The sequence below is a fragment of the Elgaria multicarinata genome, chromosome 1, assembly GCF_023053635.1.
Source record: "Elgaria multicarinata webbii isolate HBS135686 ecotype San Diego chromosome 1, rElgMul1.1.pri, whole genome shotgun sequence".
In the NCBI taxonomy this organism is placed as follows: Eukaryota; Metazoa; Chordata; class Lepidosauria; order Squamata; family Anguidae; genus Elgaria; species Elgaria multicarinata.
The window spans coordinates 6837621-6860781 of record NC_086171.1 but is presented as its reverse complement, the minus strand read 5'-3'; the positions used below and the strand labels follow the sequence as shown (position 1 = coordinate 6860781).

Sequence of the window (23161 nt, the reverse complement as noted above, 5' to 3'; positions counted from 1 at the left end):
GGTGCCCTGCCCTCTTTTAAATCTGATCATTCTAGTATAGCTCCTGCACCTTTAACTGCTGTGAAGAAGAGGAAATTTCACCAGGTTCTCCATATATACAAATGAGACCTGCTGAAATTCCCTTTTCTATGCAACTGTTAAAGATACAGGAACCCTGTCCTCCTTTTCATATGGTCACCCTACCTAAATGCTTACTTTTGGGTAAAAAAGAAAAAAAACATTGCTTAAACATAACATTTAGTTTGACCTTCTGTTCCTGCTTTAAAGGAATACCACAACACTAAGAACTAGTACATTTAGGCTGCAATGCTAGAGTGATGTACCTAAGAGTCAGCCTTACTGAAATCAATGGAAATTACTACTGATTAGATATGTGTCTGCTTTTTATTTGTTTTCCTGTTTGTGTTTTATTTTTACGTTTTAGTTTTTATACTTGTAAGCTACCTCAGGTTTTGTTTTTTGTTTTTAATCAAAATGGCAGACTACAAAAATAAAAACAGCAAGCACAACAGCAATAGTATATATACTATTGTAATCACCCACATGTTTAGTTTTTTAACAGTTTTTAATGCTTTATGTGTGTATGTTCTGTGTTTTAAAATTTAAAATTTTGTATACTTGTTTTTATCTCAATTTTAGAATTTCTGTAAACAGCCCAGAGAGCTCTGGCCATGAGGGCGGTATATAAGTGTAATAAATAAATAAATACCTATCTAACGTTTCACCAACATGTTATAATATTTTGATTTCTGGCTATCTACCCAAATCGCCCTTAGCAACAGCATTAAAAAAAGAAATCCCTTGCAAGTCCTGTTGATCTTGTTCACGTAGCCCCTCTCTGCCTCTTTTAAAGGTACCCATGGGTAGGGTGACCATATGAAAAGGAGGACAGGGCTCCTGTAGCTTTAACAGTTGTAGAGAAAAAGGATTTTCAGCAGGTGTCATTTGTATGTAGACAGCATCTGGTGAAATTCCCTCTTCATAGCAATAGTTAAAGCTGCAGGTGCCCTCCTCTCTTTTGTATCTGGTCAAGAGGGCAGGACTCCTGCAGCTTTAACTGTTAGGATGAACACAAAATTTCACCAGCTGCTACATGCATTCAAATGACACTTGCTGAAATTCCCTTTTCTATACCACTTTAAAGATACAGGAGCCCTGTCCTCCTTTTCATATGGTCACCCTACCCATGGGGCACCATTCAGCCCCTCCTGTGTCCATGCTCCTGCCTCAAAGAAACAACTATAAAGTATTATATAGCATGGGGGAATGCCTCTGAGCATGTAAAGAGTGCTTCCCTTCATCAGTGAGAAACTGCAGCCTGTGCAGTTTCCCCACACATAGAACTGAAGATAAGGAATCCCTTCCAGGTAGGGTGGCCATGTACAGAAGCAGTCCTCTATTTGAAGGCATTTTCTGATTAAAGGGCTGTTTTCTCCAGTTTAAAGATAAAGAACTATAAGAGGAAGGGTCTTGAAGTTGCTGTGCAACAGTTTTTATGATCTGGCCGGCAGACTGAGCAAGGCATATCGGTCACATGGTCACAGGGCATGTCTAGCTGGGGCGATATCCTAGGGATCGTCCTGGGATTGTCCCTGTGCATCCACATGACACGCAGGGCAACCCAGGAGCAGGGAGGGACAATCCCTCCCTTATTTATTTATTTATTTATTTATTACATTTCTATACCGCCCAATAGCCGGAGCTCTCCCTTGGCCCAGCATATCGCCCTACCCTTCAATTCTGATTTTTCCCTTGGTCTTGGGATGATCCCGAGACCATGTGACATGTGGCCAAAACTAGGCTGACAATTATTACCCAGAGGACCTGTTCTTCTGCCAACCCCAGACTGTGGAATGGCCTGCCAGGAGAGATCCACCAGCTCAATAGTCTTGCTGAGTTTAAGAAAGCCATAAAGACTGATCTCTTCCGGCAGGCCTACCCAGACATCTTTTTTTATATGGCCAATTGTTATTTTAATATCGTATCAGTTTTATATGTTTTTAACCAGTTTTGTGCATTTTATGGTGATTTTGTATTTAATGTTGTTCCTCGCCTCGATCCAGTGGGAGAGGCGGGTAAGAAATAAATATTCTATTCTATTCTCTTATCCTATTCATGGAGAATGTAAATGCTCCCAGACAGAACTGAACTCTTTTTCTCCTCCCCCTCCTCCTCCTCCTCCTCCTCCTCCTCCCCCTCCTCCCCCTCCCCTCCTCCTCCCCCTCCTCCTCCTCCTCCACCTCTCCCTCCTCCTCCCCCTCCCCTCCCCCTCCTCCCCCTCCCCCTCCTCCTCCTCCTCCTCCTCCTCCTCCTCCCCCTCCCCCTCCTTCTCCTCCCCCTCCTTCTCCTCCCCCTCCCCTCCTCCTCCCCCTCCTCCCCCTCCCCCTCCTCCCCCTCCTCCTCCCCTCCTCCCCCTCCCCCTCCTCCTCCCCCTCCTTCTCCTCCTCCACCTCTCCGTCCTCCTCCTCCTTCTCCCCCTCCCCCCTCCTCCCCCTCCCCCTCCCCCCTCCTCCCCCTCCCCCTCCTTCTCCTCCTCCTCCTCCACCTCCTCCTCCACCACCACCTCCTCCTCCACCACCACCTCCTCCTCCTCCTCCTCCTCCTCCTCCTCCTCCTCCTCCTCCTCTTCTTCTTCTTCTTCTTCTTCTTCTTCTTCTTCTTCAAGTAAATAGCATTGCCCTCCACCTCTCTTGAAAACACAGCTTTTGGTTCCCTGTATCTGAATGCATCAGAGCATTTTCACCACTAAGCAGCCGGCTTTGTCACGGCAAAAGGAATGAGACCCCTGCTCACCTTTGACCTCAACTTGGAATGTTAATTTGTCATTCATCGTTTCACAGGTGTAGACCCCTTCGTCTTGCTTAATTGCACTTTTAACGATGAGCTTCCGCTGCATTCCCTGAGAGGTAAACGTCACTCTCTGGTCTGGCTTAATATCTTTCTTGCCCTTCTTCCATATCACGGCCTCAGTCGCTGATGACACCTCGCACACCAGCTCAAACTTCTCCCAGAGCTTGACCGAAATTCCAGGGGCCGATTCGTTGACAAAGTTTGACACTTCATCTAGAAAAGAAAGTAGGGATGCAACAGGGCGCAGGAGCACAAACAATTCTGAAGGCATCACAAACACTTTGCATTTGGCGTTGGGAAAGATCGTTTGTATTCGACCACAAAGCACCAGGAGCCAGCTAAAGAGTTCTTTCACTAAAGAATACAAACCACAATAAAACACCCATTTGCTGACTACTTGAAGAGAGAAGAGAAGATTGAGGGGAGACGTGAGAGCACTCTTCAAATACTTGAAAGGTTGTCACACAGAGGAAGGCCAGGATGTCTTCTCGATCCTCCCAGAGTGCAGGACACGGAATAACGGGCTCAAGTTACAGGAAGCCAGATTCCGGCTGGACATCAGGAAAAACTTCCTGACTGTTAGAGCAGTACGATAATGGAATCAGTTACCTAGGGAGGTTGTGGGCTCTCCCACACTAGAGGCCTTCAAGAGGCAGCTGGACAACCACCTGTCAGGGATGCTTTAGGGTGGATTCCTGCATTGAGCAGGGGGTTGGACTGGATGGCCTTATAGGCTCCTTCCAACTCTACTATTCTATGATTCTATATTCAGGCCGTTTCTACACCAGTCTTTTTTCCTGGGGTTTGGATGCACAGGACTCCCGGGGCAGGGGTAGATGGGCAGGGGTTTTCCCAGGGATAAAGAAACCCTGGGAAAACCCGATTCTTCCAGTGGTCCCAGGATGATCCCAAGGACCGCAGGTGGTGTGGCACCCATCCCAGATTCATCTCTCCTCCCCACAATTAGTGGGGGTCAGCAGAGGGAAGGAGCTGGGATGGGGGAAATCCAGGGCAATCAGGGGTAGGGTGGGGTGGGGAGCAGAGTTGGGGCTTTTTTAAAAAAAACTTATGTTTCACCGGAGTGCAAGAGCTCTCCGGCTCCTGTTACTTAAAAAAAATGGTGGCCATGATGGGCACAATGTCCCTCTTCACTTCCAGGATGTCACAGGGCTATCTGGATGCAGGGCGACAATCCTGGAAGCTGGAAATCCCAGGATTGTCTCACCTGCATCCCTCTACACACTTAGGTGTAGAAAGGGCCTCAGAGTCTAGGGCAGCTAACCCTGCTCTGGTGCCTTCAAGATGCATTGGCCTGCAACTTCCATAATCCCCCACCAGCATGGCAAATCCAATACATCTAGAGGGCCAGGTTACAAAGGCTGGCCTAAGCCCAGTTCAAAGTTACTAATCTCAGTTTAGTAAACCATGGTTTATTAAACTGAGAACCAGCTTAGGGCCTTGGTCTGTTTAAAGCAGTTTCCCGATACCTCTGAACCAGGGAATTGTGGTTTAATTCCAGCTTCCTAGCCAGCAGATGAAACCAGAAAGTGAACGTTTTGTCTGCATGCTCTGAAATTCAGTTCTATGTTTCTCTCACCAGAGCATCAGGGCTGGCGTTGCCATAGAGGCAGCTCAGGCGGCCGCCTAGAGCACCAAGGTAAGGGGCATGCCGAACAGCGCGCCTGGAAGCCGCTCTCCCACAGCAGCTCTGAGAGGGCGGCTTCCGGGTGCACCGTTCTGTCAGAGTGTAGGACACGGAATCCTGGGCTCAAGATACAGGAAGCCAGATTCCAGCTGGACATCAGGAAAAACTGACTGTTAGAGCAGTATGACAGTGGAACTAATTACCTAGGGAGGTTGTGGGCTCTCCCACACTAGAGGCCTTCAAGAAGCAGCTGGACAGCCATCTGTCAGGGATGCTTTAGGGTGGATTCCTGCATTGAGCAGGGGGTTGGACTCGATGGCCTTGTAGGCCCCTTCCAACTCTGCTATTCTATGATAAATATAAAAAAAAATACCTTTCAGTCTGATCTTGGCAGTGCTTTCAATATTATTGGTGACAAACTTCACCTCTGCTTCTTTGAAAGCACTTGTGACCCGCTTGACAGTGAGGATGTGGGTCGTTTTGATTCTTGTAATGATGTATTTATCGCTGTTCTGTACAACTTTGCCATTAATATACCACGAGCCGGAGGAAGCGTTAGTGAGGTCAACCGTAAAGGTTGCATCCCTGCCAGGTGCTACTTCCACATTTCTTAGGGGGGTTTTCACAGCCAGAACTGGTTCTATGGGTTAAAAGGGGAAAAAATGCAGAAGTTAAAATGACCAAATCTCAGTTGAAAAACAAGGGAAACATAGCTCAGGTCAGCCCCATCATTAGGTAACTTCTGAGTGACCTTGGATTACGTGTAAGAGATAAATCCAATATTTCAAAATCTGTAAAAATCCATTCTTTTGCATTAAAATTTTATTAAAACCCCTGCTTCCCTGAAAGTAATGGCTAATTCCCTTAGGCACTGCCACAATTCTGAAACTGATTATTATACTAATGCGAGAGAAAGCCACTTATCGGGAAATAAGTTTGTTGAAAAAATGGGTAATGTGCGTCACATTCTGGAATGATAAATTTCAAGGTAACATTTGTCCGTGCTCTCTTTGTTCATTCATATGAGAGGATATCTTTGGGTTTATATCAGAAGGAAGTTATTGTTTTTTCTTAGATTTTGTATATTTTCAATGTTATAATAAATTTCTGTTTTTTTAAAAAAAGGAAGGAAGGAAGGAAGGAATCTGCTCCCACCTTCTGTTGTTCTGATCGATGAATGCAAAGGAGAGAGAATGAAAGAACTGGGCATGTTTAGCCTGGTGAAGAGAAGATTGAGGGGAGACATGATAGCACTCTTCAAATACTTGAAAGGTTGTCACACAGAGGAGGGCCAGGATCTCTTCTCAGTCATCCCAGAGTGCAGGACATGGAATCATGGGCTCAAGTTACAGGAAGCCAGATTCCGGCTGGACATCAGGAAAAACTTCCTGACTGTTAGAGCAGTGCGACAATGGAACCAGTTACCTAGGGAGGTGGTGGGCTCTCCCACACTAGAGGCCTTCAAGAGGCAGCTGGACAACCATCTGTCAGGGATGCTTTAGGGTGGATTCCTGCCTTGAGCAGGGGGTTGGACTTTATGGCCTTTTAGGACCCTTCCGACTCTACTATTCTATGATTCTATGAAAGGCCCTGGGTAACCAACAAGCACATGGCTAGGTTTTTAGGAATTTTATTAGAAGTCAATTGTAAATGTTTATTTATATATTAAACCTCTTAGAATACTTGGCTTTAAGTGTTCACTGTTTTGGATTGATTTATAACACCCCCTTCCAGTATACTGTAATTCCCTCCTTCCCAAGTACATAGGAGTGCATTTGCACAGTTAAAGCTAGTGCGACAACTGCGCCTGTTCCTTGAGATGTCAGACTTGGCCACGGTGACACATGCCTTAGTTACATCCCGATTAGATTACTGAAACACACTCTACATGGGGCTGCCTTTGAAGACTATTCAGAAACTTCAGCTGGTTCAAAGAGCTGCAGCCAGATTGTTGACCGGGGCTGGTTACAGGGAGCACACAACTCCCCTGTTCAAACAGCTCCACTGACTTCCAGTCCACTTCCGGGCACAATTCAAAGTGCTGGTTATCACCTATAAAGCCCTCCATGGCTTGGATCCAGGTTATCTGAAAGACCGTATTCTCCCATATGAGCCTGCCCATGCTCTGAGATCTTCTGGGGAGGCCTTTCTCTCAGTCCCACCAACTTCCTAGGCACGCCTGATGGATACGCAGGACAGGGCCTTCTCGGTGGCTGCTCCAAGGCTCTGGAACTCCCATCCCAGGAAGACTAGGCTGGCTCCCTCTGTGCTACAGTTTCGGAGGCAGGCAAAAACTTTTTTCTTTCAGCAGGCTTTTGGAGCTACTCTGGACCTGTGCTAATGTATTGGATTCCCCCTCCCCCCCCCTTTTTTTTTTTTTGGTCTGTTACTGTTTTAAAAAATTTTAACATGTTTTTAATTTTACTGTAGGTTTAATTCTATTTTAACTTTTGTAAATTTATATGTATATGTTTAAACTGTACATGTTTTAATCTTGTAAACCGCCTTGAGTCCCAATACTGGGAAGAAGGCGGGATATAAATAAATAAATATAATAATAATAATAATAATAATAATAATAATAATAATAATACATAGGGGCCTACAAGCCTGTTCTGAATCAAGAGCCTGCCCATAATCCCAACATGGCAGACATTTGCTCGTTCTGGACTCACCAAGGTGCAAAGTTCCAGGGAACTCAAGGTAGTCACTCTGCCCATAGTTGTTGAGCGCAGATACTCGGAATTGGTAGTCGGACTCTTCCGTGAGGTTGCTCACGGTGAACTCAGTTTCGGGGACGAGAGACTCATGGCACCGCAGCCAGGTGAATCCCGTCAGTTTCTTACGTTCCACTAGGTACCCATCAATGGGGATGGGGCGGTCCATCTTAGGAGGGGACCAAGCTAACATCACTGAGGTTTCTGTTTTATTTTTCACCACTGGGTCAATTGGCGGATGAGATGGAGGCTTCTTTGGAGCTAGATAGGATGGGAAAGAGGAAAGGACAAGCCGTCAGACTGAAGAAACACCGTGTTCAAGGATACTTAATTTAGAAGTAATTTGCAACCTAATTCCTTTCCTTAAAAAGAAATTCAAAGGAACTGACAGTATGGTCAAAGAATATTTATTTATTTATTTATTTATTTATTACATTTTTATACCGCCCAATAGCCGAAGCTCTCTGGGCGGTTCACAAAAAACTTGTTTTACTTGTTTGCTTTACTTTTTGTTCACCGTGATAGACAAATGGAAACAGAGCATGAACCAATGCAAATTACTCTAGAAATCATCAAGAATCCAGTTTGGCAGAATTTTGCAACTGTCAATGAATCAAAATCCCCCCCCCCCTTTCTTCTTTCTGGAAAGGGCTTTGAACAAAGAATATATCAGGGAGTGTCAAGCTGTGATAGACCCAAAACAGGGTGAGTGAGAGCCAGGGTGGTGTGGCGGTCACAGCATTCGACTATCTATACACTTTGAAAGCTCTGCACCACTGTGGCACTGTGTCAGTTATATGACGCAGTAGCTACCTCGCAGCCATTGTGGGGCTTTCCCGCAAAGCTGCAAATTAAAACACTCAGGGACTTACCCTGACTTTTTTGCTGCAGCGAAGAAAGTACGGCTCATCTGCTATCTAACCTCACTCTGGCGTCATAGCAGTGGCGTTCCCAGGTGGATGGCAACCTTTGAAGGGTCACCATCCACCCAGGTAGGGGGTGCGCCCAGCAAGCCAAATGGCCATGCGAAAGCCCATGTCCTCCCTCTGTGTCAGAATTAGTCACTGCCACTACCCCGCAGCAGAGGAAGTGCAGGGTTTCCTTTTTTTTCTTTTTTTTTAATAATTTTTATTCATTTTCAACACTATATAAACATAGATAAACATTTCCAAAATATAACTAAAACAAACACAATAAGAAAAAAAATACATCAAATATCTGCTGTATACATATTGAATAATTGTTGAGTACAAATATCAAAAACTATTACATATGCCTTATCACACTACAACATCTTCGTTCTTACCATAAAAGTGCACCCCCCACCTCGGGATCATTCTTGAGTCCAAAATCTAATCGTTTCTTCTGCTGGTGGTTTCCCACTTCCCTTAGTAAACACAAACACTAGGAACTGTTTCCAGATTCCTTCGAACTCATTTATTTTAGTTACGCCTTTTCTCCACTTAATATTACATGTCAGTTTATCATTAATGGCTATGTCCCATACTTCTTTATACCATTCCTCAATAGAATATTCCCCTTGAATCTTCCAGTTCCTAGCTACCATCAATCGTGCTGCAACCAGCAAACTCGATATCAGCTCTATAGTTTCTTTTTCACACTTTATATCTTCAAATAGTGACAGCAATGCAATCTTTGGCGTTTGTTCTATTTTCATTCCCACTATTTCTTCAATTTCTGAGAACACCATCTTCCATAATCTTTGTACATATTTGCATTGCCACCACATATGTAAATACGTTCCTTTTTCCCCACAACCTCTCCAACAATTTGCTGAATGTTGATCACTTATCTTATTCAATCTAACCGGGGTTAGGTACCACCTCCATAAAATTTTAAAATAATTCTCCTTTATTCTTACTGATAAACTTCTCAACACTCTTTGTTTCCATAGTCCCTCCCAGCTCTGTCGCCCTATTTGTATCTTCAAATCTGATTCCCAAACCATTTTCTCTGTATTCTCTCTAAACTCCTTCTCTAACAATATTTTATATATTTCACTCATTAATCCTTTTGAAACTATACTACCTCCTTTTCCTTTCTCCTTACTTACTACTAATTCTTCAAACCTCGTCATCTTTCTGCACATTCTATTATCTTTAATCCACTTTTTATTCCATTGTTCTAATTGACCATATTCTAGCCAAGATAGCTTCTTCTCCTTTAACAAATTTTCCATATCCTCTCTTGTTTTAATATCTCTTACCCAATCCTTTAATTTTATTTTATTTTTCTCTTTTAATATTTTACATAATCTGCCCTTTAGATCCTCTGGGAAATTCTTTAACATTATTATCGGTGCTAAGGGAGAGTTGCTCGGAAGCAGCTTCCCTTTAAATTTACTCCAAATTTCCCATTGAGTCCTCAGGAGTGGATTATCTATACTTCCAACCCACTTTCTTCCTCCATCTTTAAAAAAAACATTCTCCAAATTCATCTCTACCTTACTTATGATTTTTTCCTCCATCCAATATAAATCTCCTACTCCCATAATTGCTTCTACAACATGTCTTAATCTATTTGCTACGTAGTATAATTTTATGTTTGGGAGACCCATTCCCCCCTTTTTTTGGCTTAGGTACCAATTATTTTTATTCACTCTTGCTCTCTTTTCTCCATTACAATATTTATTAATAATATTTTGCCAACTTTTTATCTCGGTTTCTGATATTTTTATAGGTAGCATCCTAAATACAAAATTAATTTTAGCTAATATCTTCATTTTTATCAAAGCTATTCTCCCAAACCAAGATAAATTTAATCTTTTATATTTCTCCAATTTCTCTAGTACCTCCTTCTTTAACCTCATTAAATTTTCCCTTTCTAAATTCTCTAGATTTTTTGTAATTTTAATTCCCAAATATTTAATCTCGTTCTTAACTTTCAATTCCATTCCCTTAAATTCCCAATCCTTTTCTTCCTTCTTAGTATAGTTAAACAACATCATCTCTGATTTAGACCAATTTATTTTTAACCCTGTAATTTCCTCAAATTCCCTCAACTGATATTTAATTCTTTCTAATTTTCTTAATGGATTCTTAATGGTCAATAAAGTATCATCCGCAAACATGTTTAACTTTATTTCCCTTACCTCTCCAATTCCTTCTAACTCTTTATCCTCCCTTAGTGCCTTCGCCAAAACTTCCATAACCATTACAAACAGGACCGGCGAGAGCGGACATCCTTGTCTTGTTCCTCTGGCTAGTCGTATCTTTTCAGTAAGTCCGTCATTTACCACCACTACCGCCGTATTTTGGGAATATAGCTGTTCTATTACATTTTTAAATTTATTTCCAAATCCCAATTTATCTGTAATACTCTTTAGTGCCTGCCAGCTCACACAATCAAAAGCTTTAAAAATATCTAATGCCATAATACCTGCCTTAATATTTGCTTTTTTTATTACATTTATTACATTTAAAACTCTACCCACTAAATTATGCATATGCCTTCCTACCACAAACCCACATTGATCTGCTCCTATATATTCTGCCAAAAATTTATTTAGTCGTTTGGCCATAATAGATGTAAAAATTTTAGCATCCTGATTTATTAAAGAAATAGGTCTATAAGAATCGGGATTAGTCAAGTCTTTATCTGGTTTTGGGATCAGAATTATCACTGAATGTTCCCATGATTCAGGTATCTTCTCTCCTGATAATATCCTATTATAAAGTTCCATTAATTTTGGAACTAAACAATCTTTGAAGACCTTATAATATTCTGGACCCAAACCATCTGCTCCTGGTGATTTACCCACTTTTAACTTATCAATAACTTCTTCAACTTCTCTTTGAGTTATTACTGACTCCATTAACTCCTTATATTCTGATTTTATTTCCTTCTTTATAAACCTTCCAATATACTCCTCCACCTTTTCTTGTTGAATTTCTTTACCCTTGTACAATTCCTGATAAAATTCCTGAAAAATTTTTATTTTAACTTTCATTGCATGACAATAATTCCCTCGGCTATCTTTCAACGTTTCTATCCCATTCCTCCCTTTTTCTTTTTGTGTGAGCTTGGCAAGCAACCTCGAGTTCTTATCACTGTTTTCAAAAAATTCCCTTTTCATATACATTAAATTCTTTTGAATCTCTTCTATATTTAAGTTTTCTAATTGTTTCTTCTTAGCTTGTATTTCCACTAATTTATATTTATCTTTACCTCGCCAATATCTTTCCTCCAAGTTTTTAATTTCTATCTCTAACTTTTCCTGTTCTGCACGTTGTTGTCTTTTTAAGCTACATGTTTCTCTAATACAGATTCCTCTTGCTACAGCCTTCATGGTGTCCCAAATGACTGACCCAGCTGTTCCTCCTTTTTCATTAATTTCCCATGACTCCGACAATTCCTTCCGAATTTTATCTACTATTTTATTGTATTTCAATATCTTTGTGTTCAGCTTCCATCTATATGCCTCTTTATAATCTTTCTTAACAGTAAATTCTAAACTTAACAAGGCATGATCAGTTACTTTTATTACCCCCATTTCCATTTTACAAATCCTCGTTGCAAAGTCTTTTGAAACAAATATATGATCTATCCTGGAGTATGTATGATGAACTGGGGAAAAGTATGAAAATCCAGGCCTATTCCCGTTAAGTAATCGCCACGAATCTAAATAATCATTTTCTTTTACTAATTTATTCAATATAGTCATATTGTTCCTCTTTTCAGCATTAGTGGGATTTGACCTGTCCCATTTATTATCCATAACCATATTAAAATCCCCAGCTAATATAGCATACCCCTCCTTAAATTCTTCTATTTCTTTAAACAACTTTATAAAAAACTCTCTATGCCTCTCATTTGGGGCATAAACATTAATCAAAGTATAGACCTTTCCCTCAATTTTACCTTTTAACATAAGATATCTACCCTTATCATCCTTCTTTACTTCTTCTAATGTAAACCCACTTTTTTTTGAAATCAAAGTGGCCACTCCATTTTTTTTCGATGTCCCTAATGACTTTTCATAATAGGCTAACCACTTTAATTTTATCATATTCGAATTCTCGGAGCCTTGGTGTGTCTCTTGGATCATTATAATATCTGATCCCTCTTTATTAAGCATTTGTTCTATTCTCTTCCTTTTCACGACTGCCCCTAAACCTTTAACATTGAGTGTTGATACCTTTATCTTTTTATCCATAATCACCCTTTTGAAATCTCTTCCGATCCCTTGTGCTCAGCAATTCAAACTTACTTACATAAAAACACAAACTCCATACATAGAACCCCCACCCTCCTACCCCAATCCCTCCTCCCCTACCTTCCCCCCCTCCCCACCCACCCACTCTAATCCCCCCCCATATCCCCGTGAGTCTAGTACTCCAGCCATCTACTTTAAAGGGGGGGGGGAGGCAGTGCTGTGCCTGGCCGGCAGGTTTCTATATTAGCATTTCTATTTGCAATTATCTCCAAACATGATTAACAATTCTCTTACTCTCCAGATGTCCCAGCCTCATTCCCTCCCCCACCCACTCCAGCCCCATTTGCTTCCCCATCCAGACCCAGCCTCTTCAGCAAATCTTTACCTTGATCCAATGAGGTTACTCTGTGTTCCCTCCTCCCATATGTAAATCTTAAAAAAACCGGGTAACCCCATGCATAAGGAATTTTATTCTTCATTAATGTTTCCGTTATTGGTTTAAGACTACGTCTCCAATTTAATGTGTGTTGAGAGAGATCATTGTAAATTTGCACTGGTTTGCCTTTATACTGTATCTGAACCTTAGATCTCAATTCTTTCATAATTTGCTCTTTTTTGTAATAGTTACCAAATTTCACCAATATGTCTCTAGTCCCTTTGTAGTTTTGCCCCCCCACACGGTGGACTCGGTCCAGATCCGATCCATCTATTAGTATGTCAGGCATCAGCTCCTTGAACCAGTTCACGATAATTTCTCTAAGATCTTCTCCTTGCGTCTCCTTCAGCTGCTTTATTCGAAACGAAGATCTACGAGATTGATCTTCCAAGGCAATCAAACGCAATTCCCATTCTTTAAATTGTATATTAATTGATTTTTCAAAAGCCTCTTGTTTCTTCTGGTCCAGATCCGCTTTAGCCTCTATCTCTTTGATCTTATCCGAATTTTCCATCGCTTTATCCGCAATAGTACGCATTTGTTTTCTGAATTCACTCATATGCTGATCCATTTTTTTAAAAATAATAATGTTATTTTCTGCTATAATAGCCTTGATTTCCATTAAAGAGGGAGGGTTACTACCACTTTCTTTTCCCCCTTCAGCCATGTTTTTTTCTTTATTTGGTATTGTATCCAAAGAGACTGGGTCTATATCTTCCTCTTCCTGTTCAACTCCAGGGGCTGTACTTTCCAGGAAGGAGAGGTGAGCCAAATTATGATTTGAAGGTTTCTTTTTTTGTATATTAAGCTTTTCCCAACTTTTGATCTTCCTTTTAACGTTTGGCATGGGACCCTTCTGAGTAGGGCATAAATCTTAGAGTAGCTTACTTCCTTAGCAACTCATGCTGGCTTCTCTATTGTATAGCAAACTGACTTCCTTCTTCACGAGGGGGGGAATATCCAGTTCACAACAGCATTCACTAGAGGGGATCAGATTTAATCATTCACAGTCTCTCAGCATCCCACATCTCCCTCACCGAATGCCAAATGCAGCTTTTTTCGCCCCTTCACCCCCCCTTCTCGCCACGCCAATAAATCCAATCAACAACTTCCACCTTAGAAAGCCAGCATTTCAATCGTTCCCATGTGAGATAAAGATGAAAGGTTATAACACAAATCAATGTCCGGCAAGCGTAAATTCCTTCTTTTTAAACTGCGTCAGAGTCAGCGTTTACTTTCACTTTTGAGAGTTGCCGTTTAGACAGACATTGCATTATTCATAGTTCATCTCACCTCCCTTCTTCAAATCTGTCCACTTTCCCAGCTCCTGTTGGTTTTATAATCATTTTCTGTCGGTTGCTCAAAGATTTATGCCCATTAGAAGAGAGATAATTGCCTTTTCCGGCAAGCGCCGTTCAGAGCCTCAGAAGAAACCCGCCATCGCTCAGGCTGCCAAGCTCCGCCCCAGTGCAGGGTTTCCTTAAACACAGTGGCAACCCGGCACCATCAAGGCAGGGCCTGGGACTATGGAAATCCAGATTCTAGTCCCCATGAAGCTCACTGGGTGACTTTGGCCTAGTCACTGACTTTCAGCGTAGCCTACTTCACAGAGTTGTTATGAGGAGAGGAGGACCACCATGTAAGATGCTTTTGATGCCTTATAAGAGGGGGAAGGCAAGATATAACTGCAATAAAATGAATAAGTACATATTTGCATTTGTATTCCCCATTTCCAGGTGGACTCAGCTTATGATAAAGAAGTACAGTAGAAATCACTTAGAGGAAGCATCACTAGATCCTCCTAGGGTACAGATGATTGGCAGAGTTAAATTTCCATCTCTAGGAGCTGTGCAGTCCCCATAGGAACACCTGTATTGTGAATACTTTTCTTGGTGTCTGACAGGTTGGTAAAGACAAGCCCAAGCCAGGCTTTCAGGTGGGTACCATCCCTTCCCCCACCTGAAAGCTCTTTGGCTCAATGATTCTCTGGTTTGTAATAAGTTTTCATTGGCTAAAAGTTTATGTTCATTTTATTTTAAAGCAACTATTTCTCAACTTTTCTCCGCTTGGCTCTTGGATTGGAGAGTGTCTGGCCTAGGCTCAGGTTGGCTTTATCCATGTACTGGACAGCTCATCTGGTTTGAAAGAGGCTCTGAAACAGGAATCTATCTTTCACTACATATAAAAGGCGTAAGTGCACAGAAAAAACCCTACAACTCCCAGCATTCCCCAGCCAGCCATGCTGCCGTCAAGAACACGTTCCAATTCTTGATGATTAGTTGAATAAGAGCTCCCTACGAATGACTGACATTGCTGCTTACATTCTCAGTGGAACATAGCGCTGTGTGCTCCATGGGAAGCCCTTCCCCTATGGACAAGAGTGCACACCGAAGACTTACGCATTTTTTTCTAATTTTTCATTCGTTTACGAATGTACATGTGAACTAGGTGTGGGCAACTTTCTCAGCCCCAAGGCCCTTGTGCAGTGCCGGGTAGTGGGCAGGGGGACTGCACATGTGTGTATGCACACACAGACACAGATGCATCCATACATGGATGGGATGGGATTGCTGGGGGAGGTGAAAGCTTCACCCTCACCCACATCCTGATTAGGATCACGGTTTTCCTGCCATTATTGGCACTGAGGAAACAGTGGCCCTTTCTACACCTAAGGGTTATCCCAGGAAATGGAGGGATCTTCCCTGCCTGCTCCTGGGATCCCCTGTGTGGCATTTGGATGCACAGGATCCAGGGACAATCCTGGAATTTAGGGCTGGTGTAGACATGCCCAATGATCCCAGCTGTATTGGGGAGACGGGGGACCAAAGCCTTTTCCCACCTCCCAGCAAACGGGATTTCTATCCGGTATTAGAACCATCTTGATCATGGACTCTGGTTGCCCCACTATGCATGATATGACCACCTCTTCCTCTACCCTGTAGTTCACGTAACCTTTGATCACAGCACCTCCTGACAGTCCCAGGTGTTTGCTGTTAGGTTCACCCGACCACCATTCCAAAAGGGGTTGGGTGAACCAACTTAGATAATGGAAGTGGTTTGTTCCCTAAGCGTCCAACAGCGTCAAGGATTTTTTAAAAAAACAAAAACTATGCAAGCAATCACTGCAAGCGCTCAGTCGTAGTGCACTGGTAGAGGTGGTATTTAACGCCAATAAAATTAAACTTAATAAATAAAGAGAACTTGATACTTTGTTGGAGAGGATGTCAGGAGAAAGGAACGTATATACATATGTGGTGGAATTGTGGACATGTACAAAAATTATGGGAAATGGTGTATAGAGAAATAAATGAAATAACTGGAATGGATTTAGAAGAAATACCAAGTGTAGCATTACTATCAATGTATGGAAATTTTAAATGTAATCAGATGGGAAAAGAATTAATAACAAACCTGTTAACAGCTGCAAGGTTAATGATATCCAGAAATTGGAAGGTTCAAGGAGATTATGATATAGAGAAGATTGGTATAAAGAAATATGGGATATTGCTATAAATGATAAATTAACATGTAATATTAGATTTAGAAGGGGAATAATAAAAAAACAATGATTCTGGAGAGATATGGAAATTGTTCCTAGAACATGTATTCTTAAAAGGGAGAGGAACACCGTCAGAAGACTCAATGCAATTTTGGAAACTAGAATAAGATCCCGAGGGTGGGGGGCACTTATTAATGTGAGTTAGTTAAGAAGTAGAATGTATAGCTAAGAAATGAAGAGGAATGTTATGTTTGTATATGATTTATTATGTGTTGTTGTTAAATAATAAAAATTACATTAAAAAAAAAAGGTCACAGATTCGATCCCTGGCACACCTGGTTTAAAAAAGATCAGGTAGCAGGTGATGAGATGTATCTGGGACTCTGGAGAGATATTATTATTATTATTATTATTATTATTATTATTATTATTATTATTATTATTTATATAGCACCATCAGTGTACATGGTGTTGTACAGCGTAAAACAATAAAATAGCAAAACCCTGCCGCATAGGCTTACATTCTAATAGCATCGTAATAAAACAATAAGAAGGGGAAGAGAAGGCACCAAACAGGCACAGGGTAGAGTAAAACTAACAGTATAAAAGTCAGATCAAAATCAAGTTTTAAAAACTTTAGAAAAAAGAAAAGTTTTTAGCTGAGCTTTAAAAGCTGAGATTGAACTTGTAGTTCGCAAATGTTCTGGAAGAGCGTTCCAGGCGTAAGGGGCAGCAGAAGAAAATGGACGAAACCGAGCAAGGGAAGGAGAGACCCTTGGGCAGGTGAGAAACATGGCATCTGAGGAGCGAAGAGCATGAGCGGGGCAATAGTGTGAGATGAGAGAGGAAAGATAGGAAGTAGCTAGACAGTGAAAAGCTTTGTAGGTTAACAGGAGAAGTTTATATTGGATTCTGAGGTGAACTGGAAGCCAATGAAGAGATTTCAGAAGTGGAGTAACATGGTCAGAGCGGTGAGCCAAGAAGATGATCTTAGCAGCAGAGTGGTGAATAGAAACCAACGAACTGATGTGAGAAGAAGGAAGGCCAGTGAGAAGAAGGTTGCAGTAGTCCAACCGAGAAATAGCCAATGCATAAACAAGAGTCTTGGCAGAAGAGACAGACAAAAATGATCGAATCCTGGCAATATTATACAGGAAAAAACGACAGGATTTAGCTACTGCCTCAATATGAGGAATAAAGGAGAGCGAGGAATCAAATATAAAGCCAAGACTACGAGCTTCCTTGACTGGAGTAAGCGTAACATCATTGACAGTAAGAGAGAATGAGAGATGAGGAGAAGGTTTAGGAGGAAAAACGAGCAATTCAGTCTTTGCCATATTAAGTTTCAAATGACGACGAAGATACTGACAGTACTGAGCAACAGCAGGGTAGATGGAGAAACAGCCTGACTCCGAGGGTGGGATTTGCATCCCCCACCCTGCTGGGCCTGAGGTTCTGCATCGCTGCCGTCGGAGTAAGACTTGGGATGACAGCAAACCTTTGGTTCTATCACAGCATGCAAAAACGTTGGTGGCCTTGTTTCTGCACGCTGTTACTCAGTGGCCCTTAAAGCAGGCACAGCAACTGTAAGCATGGATCCACAACCGAACGCCTCAAAATCATGGCTGCCATGACAGGTGGGAAGGGATTATAAGAATGGACCGTCAGCCTTCCACCCAAGCTACGCCACCGTGTCCAAATGAGGCCCGTGGGATTTTCCCAGGAGCTTATGAGGCTACGTTCTAATCCAGCGGTCAAACTTGATAAGATACAAAAAGTAAAATTAGGGCACCTTGGCCTGAAACATCCTCCTTTCCTTAGCTACCCGCATAAATATATATCAGAGACCCAAGATAAGGTATCATTCCACTCCCTGCAAGGTTTAATGGGAAGGCCAAAGCTGCAGAGTGCCTGCCAATTTAACATCCATCTCAGGTTCGGTAGGTTGGCTAAATGCTGAAATCAGATATTGGGGGCTTGACACGTTAAGCTCGGTTACATTTATCTAGAAGCTCCCTCCTCTCCTACCAGATTCCCTGGCGCAAGCTCGTTATATTCAGAGCGAGGGAGGAGGACAGCATAAGTCATTGAGTCATTGTTGCCTGTGGTCAACGCCTGCATTTTCCTTGCTAGAAACCGTGCTACATAGCAACAGCTAGATTAGGCTTCATAAGAATCAACGCAGTGAACGTCCCCAAGGCAAAAAAATAATAACAACCAGTTTGCATGCCTAACGAATACTCTGCGTATATCAACACATTTCTTTTTAGAATGGTGATGAACAAGTTTTTGGTGTTTGCTTTTCTTTGTCCTCTTAGCATACTGCGACCGGAGGTGGAGAGGAGTTTGGGATCCATCCTATCATGGCACATCAAACAGAAGGCACCAGGCTCAAGAGGCAGCTGGACAACCACCTGTCAGGGATGCTTTAGGGTGGATTCCTGCATTGAGCAGGGGGTTGGACTCGATGGCCTTGTAGGCCCCTTCCAACTCTGCTATTCTATGATTCTATGACACTAAGTTACAGTCCATATCAAGTTGTGGCGTGATTATATCATGTTTGATGGCCCTCCTCTCCCTGTTAATACACAGACAGGCAATCGTTCAAGAGTTCTTCTGCATTTCATGAGATACTGTACACGCATACTAGGGCGGCCATTTACGCATCATCAAAAGAAGGTGATGTATCGCCAAAAAAGAGGACACGCTGTCATCAAAGGTGCATATACCAATGAATGTGCACAGACACAAATTTAGAAAACATGACTATAATTTAAAATAGAAATACATCTCACCACCATGGGGGAAGGCTATGGCAAGATGTATAATAAAATAAAAGGAAGGACCTCTTCACACAGCGTATAATTAAACTATGGAACTCACTACCACAAGATGTAGTGATGGCCACCAATCTGGATGGCTTTAAAAGGGGGATTGGATAAATTCCTGGAGGTGAAGGCTATCCATGGCTACTAGCCCTGATGGTTGGGTGCTATCTCCAGTAATCGAGGCAGTAAGCCTGTGTGCACCAGTTGCTGGTTTGGAAAAAACGAGGCTAAGGGGAGACATGATAGAGGTGTATAAAATTATGCATGGTGTGGAGAATGTGGACAGGGAGACATCTCTCTCTCTCTCTCTCTCTCTCTCTCTCCAAATACTAGAACCCGGGGTCATCCCATGAAGCTGATTGGTGGGAGATCCAGGACAAATAAAGGAAGGACTTCTCCACACAGTGCATAGTTAAATTATGGAACTCACTGCCACAAGATGTAGTGATGGCCACCAATTTGGATGGCTTTAAAAGGGGGTTAAATTCCTGGAGGCGAAGGCTATCCATGGCTACTAGCTCTGATGGTTGTGTGCTATCTCCAGTATCCGAGGCAGTAAGCCTGTGTGCACCAGTTGCTGGGGAACATGGGTGGGAGGGTGCTGTTGCACCATGTCCTGCCTTGTTGGTCTCTGGCCAATGGCTGGTTGGCCACTGTGTGAACAGAGTGCTGGACTAGATGGACCCTTTTTCTGATCCAGCATTAGGGCACTTTTATGTTCTTATGAGCTTTATTCCTGCTCAGCCTGCTGCTCATGTCATTAACTGTTGATGGCCAACATCAAAGCCCCTAGTTCTCCGTTCTGATGGTTTTCCAAACCCTTTCAAAGGACTGTTCTCCAAAATCCTTTAAAATACAAGGCTGTACTCTATAAAGTAGGACACATGGCCACCTCAACACACACACACACACACACACACCCAGCTGCCTATCAAAGGAGTGATGCTGGCTCGCCTCTGCTACAGAACAAGGTCACCACCTCCTCTCCTCCATGGGTCTTGCCAGTTTCCTCCCATTACACTCACAGAGAAGGGCCAGGATCTCTTCCTGATCATCCCTGAGTGCAGGACACGGAATAATGGGCTCAAGTTGCAGGAAGCCAGATCCCAGCTAGACATCAGGAAAAACTTCCTGGCTGTTAGAGCAGTATGACAATGGAACCAATGACCTAGGGAGGTTGTGGGCTCTCCCACCCTAGAGGCATTCAAGAGGCAACTGGAAGACCAATTGTCGGGGATGCTTTAAGGTGGATTCCTGCACTGAGCGGGGGGTTGGACTCGATGGCCTTATAGGCCCCTTCCAACTCTGAGATTCTATCCCAGGAAAGTCCTTCCTTTGTCCTCCCCTTGACTGAATGGACGGAAGCTTTTCATAGAATCACAGAATTTTAGAGCTGGAAGGGGCCTACAAGGCCATTGAAGGAAAGATGGTGCACACCTCCTACCACTTTTTGAGTGGTGGCAGTAGGAGCCATCCATCTGGAAGCTGCCATGCTTCCGCTTACCTTTTTATTGTGTTATTCTCACTAAGAACGTCATCAGATGGGGGGGGTATCACATTTCCTTACCGTCACTTCCCCCCCCCCGCTTCTGTCCCACAATACTTCCTCTTTCTTCACACAGGAGAAGAAAGAGGACGTAAACAATGACCACGTAGCCCATTCAGTGGCCATTTTTATTTCGCCACTTTTCCTGCACACAGCAGGAAATAATGGCACATTTCATTTCAAAACCTACAAGATACAATAAATTCTTATCGGCTCTAGCTATTTACCCTTAACGGCGGCCCTGATGGTGATAATGCCACACAGCTGCCTTGCAGTGTTATTGTAAGGGTTACTGAGAGCTCTTTTGAAAACTATTGTGGCACAGCGGAAAGAATGTTAGACATGGACCAAGGAGATTAAGTTGAAATTCCCACAAAGCTAGCTGGGTGACTTAGGGGCCAGAACTGTCTCTCAGCCTAACCTAACTTGCGAAGGTTGTTATGAGAATACAATCAGTACGATTGATCCTGAGCTCCTTGGAACAAGGGCAGGGTTAGAACAAATAATCTTTGTCAGCAGCCTGGCCGGGCTATCAAATGTCATTCTTGGCCATACGTGTTCAGCTGACAATGTCACTGGAAGGTTAAATCAAACCAACAGGATGACAGGGAAATTTCCCCAAGCGTTTCCACTGTTGGAGAAGCACTCCGGCCTGGACCTTTAGTAGCGTGCAACAGCAGACCTGCTCGTGTTCTGATCCTATGCAACAGTGCCTGACTTATCCTTTGAGAAACCCTGGTGCAGCTAACCATTGTTACCCATGGCCTGGTTTGCCACAGTGTGATTTGTTGAAATCTGGTTTGTCATTGACCCAGTTCATACGTCACCGCAGCAAAACAAGAGTTATTTAATTCGTGGTTTTTTAGGATGTGTGGCACCTGCAAGCTGCTTCCACTTTCTGTAAACAGGTTGTAAGCATAGCATGGAAAGCCAGACTGCTGTTTAGAGACTAAACAACCCATTCTTCCAGGTTCACACGTCACACTCCCAGCCTCCAATCCAGCTGATCAGAGGATGTTTACAGAAAATGGAAGTAGCTGCACGAGATGTGTATCCCAGCAAACTGTGGGTTAAATAACTATTTGTGGATTAAACTGTAGATTAAATAACCCACGATTTGCCGCCATGACTTGTAAACTGACCTGCTGTGTCTGAACCTATATCCAGAACCAAGCCATGGTTTGTTAACCAACTGCAAACAACAAATAGAAGCCCTGTTTGTTGTTGGCTTATAAAGTTGGATTTGTTTAAATCGTGGCTTGTTGTGACGTTTGAACCCTGAACTATGGCTTGTCCCAAGCTTCTTTGTACTGCTGTCTGCCCTGATACAGAGGCACCCAGCTAAAGCAGCCCAAAAATGAAACCACTCTGAAGGTTGGCAAAATGAGCAGAAAAGAAACAAACCAGAAATAGGAAGAACAAGTCATGGTTTGTTTGCTCATCTGCAAGACAATTCATGGCTAAAGCAACAAACCATAGATAACATAAACCATGACTTAGTGTTGGGTGCATAAATTGGAGAGGAGGGGGAATATGAATACCGACTTGGGCTCCTTGTAGGAAAAGGCAAGATAATTTATTATATTTTATTTAGTGTTGTTCCCCGCCTCGATCCAGAGGGAGAGGCGGGTAATAAATATAATAATAATAATAATGATAATAATAATAATAATAATAATAATAATAATAATAATGTAATAAATCAATAACTTCACATTTTTGTTCTGGCCTAAGACATAGGCATAAATCAACACAGAGCAAGCATACACTTAGTGGGCTTCACACAGAGGAAGAAGAAAAAGCAGCTCACCAGAGACAGTAAACTGGGTGGATGTTCTGCACTCATCAGCCACAAATACAATCTCTCCTGCATCCTCCATTTTACAATCGCGGATGATCATGCTGTATTCTTTGCCAGATGAGGTGAGGGAAATTCTGTTGTTGGGCTTCAGTTCCTCCTTATTCCTTAACCACCGGAAATTCTGACACTTGTTTTCCAGCTCCACACAGAATATAGTTGTGTCTTTTACGCTGACTGCAGTCTTCCTTGGGAGTTTCTTGATAATATTCCCTTTGGGAAGAGGTGGGGGGGGAGAGAGATTTTAAAAAAACACCCACCACCGTTAATGACATATTTAAATACAAGAGCCTCAAAGGCTTACAGTTGTTTGCATTGCTTCAGCTAATTCAAAACTATGAGCTGCATATGTGTACCCAATGAACAAACAAAAGAATATTGATTTGATTTGCATATTTGCAATTAAAAAGATACGTCGGAAAAGTAAAAAAAAAAAATCAGACTGAATTCTCTTAAAATGAGCGAATTTAGGCTTGATTTGGGTTGTGCCCAGATTAGCTCATTTTAAAGCATCATTCCGAACTACAAGCCCCATCAAACCCCGCAAAGATGTGACTGCAAACACACTGACACCTGGGGGTTTCCCCACTCCCTGTGCCCATATGA

General features: G+C 42.5%; 1 protein-coding gene across 1 annotated transcript in view; it reads right to left on the bottom strand.

Annotated features, from left to right (window-relative positions):
• OBSCN (obscurin, cytoskeletal calmodulin and titin-interacting RhoGEF) overlaps positions 1–23161 on the bottom strand; it is a 244447-nt gene that overhangs the window by 195665 nt on the left and 25621 nt on the right. The window contains exons 3-6 of the mRNA XM_063122933.1: positions 22508–22768; positions 7171–7473; positions 4869–5135; positions 2794–3063 (exon numbers count right to left, since the gene is read on the bottom strand). Of these exons, the coding sequence (XP_062979003.1) occupies positions 2794–3063; positions 4869–5135; positions 7171–7473; positions 22508–22768 (1101 nt within the window). The remainder of the gene's footprint in view (positions 1–2793; positions 3064–4868; positions 5136–7170; positions 7474–22507; positions 22769–23161) is intronic.